This window comes from Corvus cornix, chromosome 11, assembly GCF_000738735.6.
Source record: "Corvus cornix cornix isolate S_Up_H32 chromosome 11, ASM73873v5, whole genome shotgun sequence".
In the NCBI taxonomy this organism is placed as follows: Eukaryota; Metazoa; Chordata; class Aves; order Passeriformes; family Corvidae; genus Corvus; species Corvus cornix.
In genome coordinates this window covers 7,078,296-7,088,742 of record NC_046341.1, presented here as the reverse complement: position 1 = coordinate 7,088,742, position 10,447 = coordinate 7,078,296, and the positions used below count along the sequence as shown (strand labels likewise).

The following is a 10,447-nucleotide window of genomic DNA, read 5'->3' as shown; positions in this document are numbered from 1 at the left end:
TCACACACGATGATAAAAAGTTAATTAATTCCTCACCTCTTGTATCACTTCGATTCAGCTGAAATTATTATAACCCTGACTTTGATGTATTATAGGGTGATGGCCCCACTGCATAAGGCCTCTCAACAGTGCTGTCCTTTGCAGCAGTCTCATTTCCTGGGTGCCATCCCAGCACTGCCAGTATTTTGCACAATTTAGGGCCCCATTCCAGATTCCCGAGGCTCCGAGCGGCAGCATCCATTTGTAGCCTCCTTAATAAAGCAGGATTTGATGGCCGGGCTGTGCTGCGTGTCCACGCCGGGGGAGGGGACAGTGCAGGGACTTTCCTCCCCGTGGTCCCAGCATGTGGCAGGACCCAGCAGGTGGCAGGATCTCTTCTGCTGTGATCGTATAGTGGTCAGTACTCTGCGTTGTGGCCGCAGCAACCTCGGTTCGAATCCGAGTCACAGCAACTTTTGTCAAGGGCCGGGAGGGAGGCGGCTGGGGGGGGGTTGGTTTGCAAAGATGCCGTGTCCTGGGAGGGGACCACAAGCTTGGGTGGTCCGAGAGTGGCCAGCCTCACACAAATAAAGATTTCCTGACCTGTAGTCACTGTGCAGGGTCTCTGCAGTGAGGCTGAGGTGGCACTTCTGGAGAGCTCTCTAGCTTCTCCATTTTCCAGGCAAACTTGAGAATTTAGAGGAATTTGCCCAGCCTTCCACGTTCCACTTCCTCACCGTTTTGCAGGAAGAGGACCAAAAGATGCAGTGGCTGCTCTGCAGAGTGAGAGGAGGTGGGAGGCAGCAGCTTGCTCAGCTCCTGTCCCCCAGGGCGTGAATGATCTGCCACAGCAGAAGGAAGATCAGCCTGATGAAAGCCCTGCTGCCAGCACTCCCTGCTCCAGGGGAACAGGATTTTGGTTACAGGACCTCCAGGGATGTTTTCACAGCAGAGGCAAAACCCACCCAGAGCTGAGGGATGACCCTGACAAACTGTAGGTCTGAGAACTCGAGGTCTCATGGGCACCAAGAAGCAGGGGGAGATCTCTGGGTGCACCAGGAGATGCTTCAGCCTGGGGAAGCCTCTCAAACTGTTGCCTTTACCCTTCTGGAGCTTTAATGGAGTCACCCTGTTTTCTTGGACTTGGTGCCCTCTCCTGACAGCCGTGCAGAACTCACTCTGGTCGGCAGCTTTCAAAAGAGAAGTTACATAAGGTGTGGCAGAGGCTGGTGGTGAAAAAGGCACCACGCAAGCAGTGGGTCTCAACTCACCACTGTGGGGGCATCTGAAAGCAGCAGAAGGCTGCAGCACTCGGGCAGATGGGTTCAGGCGTCTGCAGGGCTGGTGCTTGGGAAAGGGAGAGGGAGGGGTTTTTTAACTGCACAAAATAAATTTATTTTCTTTTGTATCTTATCCAGAGAAAGAAATGAAGAAAAAAAATCATTGCACATTTACTTTTAGGATTTAGAGTTTATAGGGCACTGCTTGCACGTCTTCACACTCCTCCAACATTCCTTTACTGAAAACATATCACTTTACTTAGGGAAAGCTCAAAAAGCATTTTTCCCTTCTAAAGATAATACAGAAGGAAGAGAAGGCAATGGAGAGGTCGCCCATTAGCAGCAGCAGCAGTGCCTGCCCCACTTTTGCCCAGCTGAGCAGCAGAAACACAAGGAAATACATAACTTCTCAATTCCTCTTTTCTTCCCCCCAAAAGTCACTGTAAGGCCACTAAACTTATCTGAAAAATAATTTACTATGCTTGAGCAACTGATGTATGTTCAGGGTGAAAAATGTAAAAAATTTACATAGGATAGGGGATGTTTTTCACCCAAAATTTCTTGGTTTTCTGTTAAAAGATTTTCATTTTGCAAAAATATCCTGAAGTGTCAATACACCTACAGTGCAGTCCAGAGCTGGACTGAGACTGTGGTGGCCCCACGAGTCACTGCAGCCTCTGCTCTCACATGAATTGTATTCCCTTAAAATGATGCAGGTCTCTGCTGGGAAACTTCCACTCTTTACCCTCCCAGTGAAAAAGGGTGTCCTGATGTTCAGCTGGAGCCTCCTGTGTTCCAATGTGTGCCCATGGCCTCTGGTCCTGGTACTGGGCACCGCTGAACAGAGCCTGGCTTCCCTCCCAGGAGAGATGCTCCTGTCCCTTCGGTATCTTCATGGAGGTCGTTATGCAGAAAAAACAGTTGACAGCAGGAACCCAAACTTTGGGAACACTGCTTGAAGTCAGCTGGGGCACCCGAGCACCCTTCACTGCGGGAGGGAGCAGTGGAGACCTCAATCCCCTGCTCCTTCCCTGCCTCAGCTCCCCCGGGAGGGACTGTCCCGGCAGGAAGAGGTGCCGCTCCTGCCCATGGGCTCCTAAAGGATAAAAACACCGCCTGAACAGGGGCTTGAACCCTGGACCCTCAGATTAAAAGTCTGATGCTCTCCCAACTGAGCTATCCAGGCTCACATTTGGCATGTGGGGGGCATGTCTGTGACAGCCGGGGGGACCCCACTTTGCTGCAGCACTGCAGGGACAACGTGGGGACCCATTTCGATGTTTTCCACTCCCACGCCACCCCAACGAGGCTGCCAGCGCAGGCCAGACTGAACACCCGGGTTCTGGGAATGTCCCCGGGCACTGATCAGGCACAGGGATGCGCCCTGGGAAGATGCCGGCGCCGCAGGGATGCGCAGGCAGGGAGGGGAGCAGGATGCTGCGGGAGCGGCTGTGAAACCTCCGCCGCGCCCAGAGGGAGCCCCCGGGTCCCGCCGGGGAACAGGAGCAGCAGCGGCGGCTGCGGCCCCGCCGGGTCCGTGCTCTGCGCTGCGGCTGCAGCAGCCTCGGCTCGAATCCGAGTGCCAGCGGCGCTTTTGCAGGAGCCGCGTTAAGGAGGGAGGGAGGGAGGCGGCTGCGGGGAGTTGGGTTGCATAGACCGAACTTGGATGGGCACCTACAGGTGCCACCCCACATATTCTATTGCCCTTCCTCCCCATTCTGCAGGAAGGGGCCCCTCTCCCCCACGGGGAACCCACCCCATCAGCCAGCCCACCCACCAGTGCCCTCCAGCCCCACACATCCCTGTCCCACCTCGCACTTCCCTGGGAGGAAGAAGAAATCTTCCCTTCAGCAGAAGAGTGCTATTTTGCCCCATCCCTTGAAGTGTTCAAGGGCACGTTGGATGGGGCTTGGAGCATCTGGGTCAAGTGGGAGGTGTCCCTGCCTATGGTAGGGGTTTAAAATGAGATGAACTTTAAGGTTCCTTCCAGCCTGAGCATCTCTGGTCCCTGAGGGTCCCCAGTACCCAGTGCAGGCTGGAGCTGCAAGGGCTTCCCCCCCTGGGACTGTCACGGAGGGGGCTTTCCAGGGGATACTGGGAGGATGCTGCATGGGGCAGCCTGGGCAGGGGGTCATGGGGCAGGGGCAGTGCCCAGGGTGGCACTGGGGAATGTGGTGGCACTGCCATGTGGCACAAGGAGCTGCCCAGATATGTCTTTTCCTATCCCAACCCCTCTATCTTCTCCCAGATACCTTGGGTCCACCCAGCCACACTGGCAGCACCAGCATCCCCTGCCAGGGACAGGAGGAGTGGAGAGGGGCTGTATTCACCGAGGCAGGGAGTGAGCAGCCCTGGGGGGTTACCCCTAGAGAACCATGCAGGGGCAAGAACGTGGCAGCCACCTCCCCAGAACACAGCAAAGGGACACCGAGGCACCGGGAAGCTGCTCAACGTGCAGCACCCCTAAGCAGGGCTCTCGGGGCAGAAAGAACCCCTGGGAACCCCCGGACTGGTTTTGACAGGCCATGGCTTGTCCATAAGGCCAGTCCTTCGTCCCTCCCCGTCCCTCCTCCTCCTCATGGCCAGCCCCTTGCAGCTCTCCCCTCCCCTGCAGCCCGGGTGCCTCTTGGCTGAACCTGCGTAAAAATTATAAAAGGCTGTTTGGCTTGGAGCCGCCCGGAGGATCCCGGCCGAGCCTGCCATGGGGAGCAGCGGCGCCGGGCTTGCGTTGCTGACGCTGTCGCTGCTCCTGCAGCCCACGTCCCAGTTCTGGCTCTTCAACGTCCTCTTCCCACCCACCACCACCCCAGAAGCTCCCCCGACCAACAGCACACCGCCCGTGGTACTCGGTAAGGTCGCGCCAGCGTGGGCACCATGCGGGGTACGGGTGGGCACCCTGGCTGCCATACAGCCCCACAAAGCAGATGGTGAGGCTGGGGTGCTGCTCTGCCGGTGACTAAGTGGGTTTTGGCTGCGATGGTTCTTGGCTGGCTGGATTGGAGCCACCAAATGAGGGTGTCACACGGCTCTCCAGTCCCCTCCCATTCACTGGGATAGGGACACAGGGCTGGCCATGCCCAGGTAGAGCTTTTGGAGCTGAGACAGACTGGACACCCCAGATATGGGTCTCTGATATCTCACACCTGGCTCACAGGGTGTTTTAGGGCTTGTTTGGGTCTGGGGAACTCTGCTGGCAGAGGGACAGGGACTGCAGCACAACCTCTTCTGCCACTTCCCAGAGTGGCTGCCATTGGTGCAGTGGGTGCATCCACCACCTCTCACTTTCCTGAAGCCCACCCCATCCTGTGTCTTCTCCCATTCCCTGGTGATGGCTGGGTCATCCTCTGCTGCTGCAAAAGAGGATCCATCTCACATCCCACCCAATGCCCACTCTGACTGGGGGCAAGCCAGCAGGAAGAGGGGCACAGGGAGGTTAAAGGAGATGTGGAGGCACCATCTCAGGGAGGTGGAAGCAGCCACCACCAGCTGGTGCCTCTGTGCTGCATGGCTCTGCCTTCCTTTGCCCCTGTGCCATCACTGGGCACTTGAGCTCAGCTTTTGCCAGGAAAACTCTGCTGAGAACAACTGGGGTTTTCCTCCTTTTTCTTGAATCATGAGGCATTTCCCCTTAAAAAAAGAGAAGAGAAAAAGCAGAAGACCCCTCCCTAATGCAATGCCAAGGGCTGACCCTGTAAAATCCCTTCAGGAGTGCAGGCATCCGTGTCCTGGGGCTGGTCAGAAGACCCGGGTCACTGTCACCAGGTGCCTCTTTTCAGGATTACCTGTGATGATCGGAGCATCTCCTTTTGTCCCCAGTAGCAGCCTCAGGCCATGTCCCACACCCAGCCAGACCGAGATGCCCCTTGTGCTGCTTGGCTGCCCCTCATGCCGCTCGACATCCGCAAGTAACCCATCCCCCTGGCCCGGGCGTCCCGGAAACCCCCAGTGCCCTTGGGACCACTGATAACCCCTCTGCCCTCACAGATCTCCCTTAATAATTACCTAATGTCCTCTGGAAGGAGAGGCAGAGCTCAGTGCTGTGTGCCAGGGGCAGGGGTGTGCTGGCTGTGCACCTTCAGAGCTGTCAGAGCCGCTCATGGTCCTGCTCCTCTTGCTGACCAGAGAAGTCCCTTCTGCCCACTCCCTACCAGGGCTCTCCTACACTTGCCTGGTCCACATCCAGGTGCTTTGAAGACAGGATTAGACCCTCCCTGAACACCTGGGGATATGCCATAGTCATGAAAGAGCTGTGAGGCAGGTGGAGGAAGGTAACTGCTCCCTCTCCTTCCCCTCCCGCATGGCACAAGGCATTGACGGTTCACACCAGCCGTGTACTGCAGGAAAGTCCTTGGACCGGCTGGGGCCTTGGGATTTGTCACCTGGTGCTCCCATTCCACCAGGTTCAATGTCCCCTGCAGTCATTCACCTCTTGTCCTCACCCTCACAGTCAGTGCTGGCACCAGGAGCTGGCTCCTGGCTCCTGCACACAGCTGGGAAAGCTCTCCATGCTATCTGATCCCAGCACAGGCACACAGATCAGGGCAGCAGCAGGATGGGTGTCCCATCCCTGCTGGGAGCCACGCTGAAGCTCCCAGAGGCAGACCAAACACCCTAGTGACTGTCACCATCCACTGAGGGAGGCCAGGGCTCACAAATGAACTTGCTGAAAGCTGTGCTGTGTTTCCTGCACACACTATTCCCACGGAATTTCCACAGAGTACAGTTCCACTCAGCACCAAACCATTTCAGAGGCCTTGTTCAGCCTGTATGGAGGGTTTAAAGTTCAGGAAGCTCTCCCTGGGAGCGCTGTATCCCTGAGCTGCCTGCTACACCAGGAGGAGTTGTCAGGACTGCCTTAGGAATGGGCAGCCCCAAGCAGCACCGATTTCTTCCCCCAGGTTGCAGCAAGGAGAGGAAGGTGGAAACCCATCCAGAGAGGGGAAATAATCTAGGGTACTTTGTGCTGGTGGGGACTCACATGTTTGAGCCAAGGGTGGCAGCTCTGGGGGTCACCCCATGGAAAGGCAGCTCTAGGGGTTCCCAAGGATGAATTTTTAGCATTGTTTTCATGCTCACCCAGCATCTCAGCTCCAAGAGCCCTCTCTTCTGTGCAGAGCGGGGTGTTCTCCAGGGATGCTGTTCCAGCAGGTGCCCAACCATCCCCAGCCAGGCAACCCCAGGGGAGCACTGCCTGGGGGCTGGGTAAGTGCCAGGCTGGGCAGCCCCACAGGGTCAGTGGGATGGGGTTTGTAACTGGCTCTGCTCTCCCTCTGCGGTGCCTCCAGTGCCCGGGTGTCTTGGGAACCAGCTGGAAGCAAAGCTGGACAAGCCAGATGTGGTGAACTGGATGTGCTACCGCAAAACAGAGGATTATTTCACCATCTGGCTCAACCTCAACACCTTTCTGCCAGTGGGAGTTGACTGCTGGATCGATAACACCAGGTACCATCCAACCCTACCCTGGGAGCTCCCTGGGGAAATGACCTACCAGGGATCTCCCTCCCCTCTCCTCCCCCTGGCCATGATCTAGCACACATGGAAAAAAATGGGAGGACCATGGGATTGTTTGGGAACACAAGTGACTGGCTAGTGCTCTGAGTGTCTGTCCCTTTCCCATGCCCCTGCCATGTGCTCAAGCCCAGGCAGACCACCCTGAGCACCCACTGGAAATGCTGCCACCCTGTCCAGGGCTGCAGGGTGTGGGGGCTGTGGCAGCTGGTTGTGCCAGAGCCTCCTGTCCTGGGATGCCAGGCGAGCAGCATGGACACTGGCTGCGCTCCAGTGCATCTCACACCCACACAAGGCTTGGCAATGGCCAGGTCCAAGCTGCTACCCAGTGATCTCCACCCCAGCCCCATGTTCCCCGTGGGGACATGGCTCTTCTGCCACCTCCTGTCCTGTCCCCACAGGGTGGTGTACAACCGAACCTCTCGGAAAATGTCCAATGCCCCAGGGGTGCACATCCGCGTGCCTGGCTTTGGCAAGACCTATTCTGTGGAATACTTGGATCAGAGCAAGCTGGCAGGTGAGAGGAGGAGAGGCCAGGGTGTCTGGGAATCCCACATGCTCCCTGCAAATGGGGAGGTGTCCCCATGTGTCCGGCAGGGACTGGTTCTGCAGAGAGCCCAGGGCACTGGGAGTGAGGGACATTAGCCTTGGGGACACACTCCCTGCTGGCAGAGACCACCCCATCCTTGACCCCAGTACTCAGTGGGATGCACAGAGTCACTATGTCCGGCTGGAGCTACTGAGCTACAGGGCTTACCAGAGAACATTTTGGCCATGACCAGGACCAGAATGGAAAAAGGTTGACAAGAGAAGACCACAGACCTAATTCCCACTTGTTGCCTCTGCCCACAGGTTACCTGCACACCATGGTGCAGAACCTGGTGAACAATGGCTACGTGAGAGACCAGACGGTTCGGGCAGCCCCCTACGACTGGAGGGTTGGACCCCGTAAGTCTGGGGGTTGTGGCCAGGCCCCCCATGCACAGAGGGAAGCAGGATGGCCCTCATGCCATCATGCTCCCCTCTTGTCCACAGAGGAGCAGCCCGAATACTTCCAGAACCTGAAGGCGCTGATTGAGGAGATGCGCGACGAGTACCAGAGACCTGTCTTCCTCATTGCACACAGCATGGGCAACCTGCATGTCCTCTATTTCCTGCTGCAGCAGACCCAAGCCTGGAAAGATCAGTACATTGGGGGGTTCATCTCCCTGGGTGCCCCCTGGGGAGGCACTGTCAAGCCCCTGCGTATCCTGGCATCCGGTGGGTGACTCCTGTGCAGCCACCTCTTGGTTTTCTTTCTGTCCTGCAGAAGTGAAAGGGTGGTGGTGGGCAGGGAAAGGGCACAGTGGTGAAAAGAGGTGGGGGACCCAGTTCCTGTTTAGTCTCTTTGCAGCCCAGAAAGCCACAATCACTTGCCTAATGCTGACAGCCCAGAATATCTACATGTCACCAGTTCAAAAACGCATGAGATTAAAAATCATGTGCTTGAAGGTTTTAACATCTGGCCCCTTGCATCACCCTTAAGTCACCTGCTGAAATTTTTCTCTGTTGCCACAAGAGCCAGAGATATTTTTAAGGTCGTCTGAGGTCATTCCATGGACTCAGGACTCCAGACATACCAAAAATGCCAAGGCTTGAAGGTAACATGCAAGTTGGCCGCCCACTATTGGGCTCTGCTCGCTCCTGTCCCTGCAGGCAGGTGTGGAGGTGCCAGGCTTGCAGGGAATGTTCAGGGCTGGGTTGGTCTGTGCCATCACACATCCAGGTTTGTCTCCACTCAGCCCCTCCAAGCAGCTAGAGATGTGAAGAGTTTGGAAGGCTGTTCTGGATATCTGCAGCCAGGGAGGTGAGGAGAGGACGTAAGGTTATGGGCAGGGTAGGGGTAAGGAGGGGAAGAGCTGAGCTGGAGAAGGCCGGGAGACAGTGGTGAGTCACTGTGGGGAGGGCTGATCCCAGCCCAGCTTCCCAAAGGCTCCGTCTGTGAGGAGACATTGTGGTGCTGGTTGTGATGAGCCCTCGTGTGTCCTGCAGGTGACGAACAGGGCATCCCGCTCATGTCCAACATCAAACTCCGTGAAGAGCAGCGCATGACCACCACCAGCCCCTGGATGTTCCCCACAACCCTGGCCTGGCCCGAGAGCCATGTCTTCATCTCCACACCCTCCTACAACTACACCTACCGTGACTACCGGCGCTTCTTCACCGACGTCAACCTGGAGGATGGCTGGTACATGTGGGAGGACATGAAGGACTTGCTGAAGGATTTACCCCCTCCTGGGGTGGACACATATTGCCTCTATGGCACGGGCTTCCCCACCGCAGAGACTTACATTTATGATGAGCGTTTCCCTTATGAGGACCCCGTGGACATAATCTATGGCGATGGGGACGACAGCGTCAACACACGCAGCTTGGAGCTGTGCAAGCGATGGCGCAACCAGCAAAAGCAGAAGGTGTACGTCCAGGAGCTGCGAGGTGCCCACCACTTCAACATGGTCTTCAGCAACCTGACACTCAGTTATATCAATGAAATCCTGCTAGGGAGCCAAGAGGAGCAGGGGGAGCCAGGGCAGGCGAGATCCAGCCTAAAGGCTGGGAAGTTGGGGAAGATCCTACGTGAACACAAGGTCCTTAAGGAGCCTAAAAAGAACTGAAAGGAGTGAGGGCCAGCTTCCCTCCATGATGGTAGGCACCACAAACTGCCGTGCAGGGGAGCAAAGGACTTGGAGCTGAGTTTGGAAGGAAAGTGAGCAAGACCAAGAGCTCAGGTGGATGGGCTGGCACCCATTTCCACAGTGATTGGTTCTTCTTTTGGGAATGGTGATTTATTTTACTTCAGAGGCTTGTCACTTCCCACTAGTGGGTGGATAATTAACCATGCTGCCAGCTCATTAACATTACACACGTGAATTCCAGCGTACGCACAGGCCCTTGTCACTAGCAAGCCATTTTTAGGCACTTTAGAGGCTGTGGACCGGTGGTGCTGTGGCTTCTGCTCACCTGGGACAGAGCAACTCACATAACAAGAGCAAGCTCTGATTTACCAAGTGGTCGCAGAGGTAGCACGGCGGTGGCGCAGTAGGTGTGGCTTACAGAGCAGCGAGCTAGGCTCCTTGGGCAAGACCAACTTGAAATCAGCAGATTTACAAAACAATAAACACACTTTGCTTCTGCATGCTAGGCCTGCCTTGTCCTTCAGAGCTGGGTGGCGAAGCCAGCCATAACCAAAACGTGAGATGCTTGCTGCCTGCAGGCACCCCAGGAGATGGGGCTTTGGGAAAAACCACAGGGCCAATGATGCAGCTGGGGTTGGGGATGCGACCAGGGTTGGCAACATGATGGGGATGACAGTGTGGTTGGGGTTGGTGACATAACCGGGGTTGGTGACATAACCAGGGTTGGTGATGCTACTGGAGCTTGATGATGCAACTGGTGCTGGCAGAGCAACTGGGATGGAAATATAACTGGCCTTGGAAATATAACTGGGACTGGTGACGCAACTGGGGGATGGCGATGCAGCCAAGGCTGGAGATGCAAACAGGGTGGCGATGCAGCCTGCGACTGGCGATGCAGCCAGGGGTGGCAATACAAATGTGGTGACACAGCTGGAGTTGGCCATGCAACCAAGGCAGCAATGCCGCCGGGGCAAGCTGTGCAACCGGGACCGGCTGGGCCTCCGG

General features: G+C 56.4%; 1 protein-coding gene and 2 non-coding genes across 3 annotated transcripts; 2 read left to right on the top strand and 1 right to left on the bottom strand.

Moving 5' to 3' along the window:
- The first annotated feature begins 379 nt into the window (after positions 1-379).
- On the top strand, positions 380-451 carry TRNAH-GUG. Its single transcript has one exon. It is a non-coding gene; the product is annotated as a tRNA-His (tRNA).
- A 1,921-nt stretch (positions 452-2,372) lies between these two features.
- Positions 2,373-2,445, bottom strand: TRNAK-UUU. Its single transcript has one exon. It is a non-coding gene; the product is annotated as a tRNA-Lys (tRNA).
- Positions 2,446-3,893: 1,448 nt separating this feature from the next.
- LCAT (lecithin-cholesterol acyltransferase) lies at positions 3,894-9,947 on the top strand. The gene is made up of 6 exons (XM_039558305.1): positions 3,894-4,108; positions 6,545-6,701; positions 7,169-7,284; positions 7,620-7,715; positions 7,803-8,027; positions 8,799-9,947. Exons 1-6 carry the CDS (start codon positions 3,961-3,963, stop codon positions 9,419-9,421), a joined length of 1,365 nt encoding a protein of 454 aa, XP_039414239.1. The 5' UTR covers positions 3,894-3,960; the 3' UTR covers positions 9,422-9,947.
- The last annotated feature ends 500 nt before the right edge of the window (positions 9,948-10,447 follow it).

What these genes read in the sequence shown, in the direction of transcription:
- LCAT (XM_039558305.1), top strand. Translation starts at nt 3,961, where the DNA reads ATGGGGAGCAGCGGCGCCGGGCTTGCGTTGCTGACGCTGTCGCTGCTC. An exon ending in CACACCGCCCGTGGTACTCG is followed by an intron (nt 4,109 to 6,544) that starts GTAAGGTCGCGC and finishes CGGTGCCTCCAG; the next exon opens with TGCCCGGGTGTCTTGGGAAC. An exon ending in GGATCAGAGCAAGCTGGCAG is followed by an intron (nt 7,285 to 7,619) that starts GTGAGAGGAGGA and finishes CTCTGCCCACAG; the next exon opens with GTTACCTGCACACCATGGTG.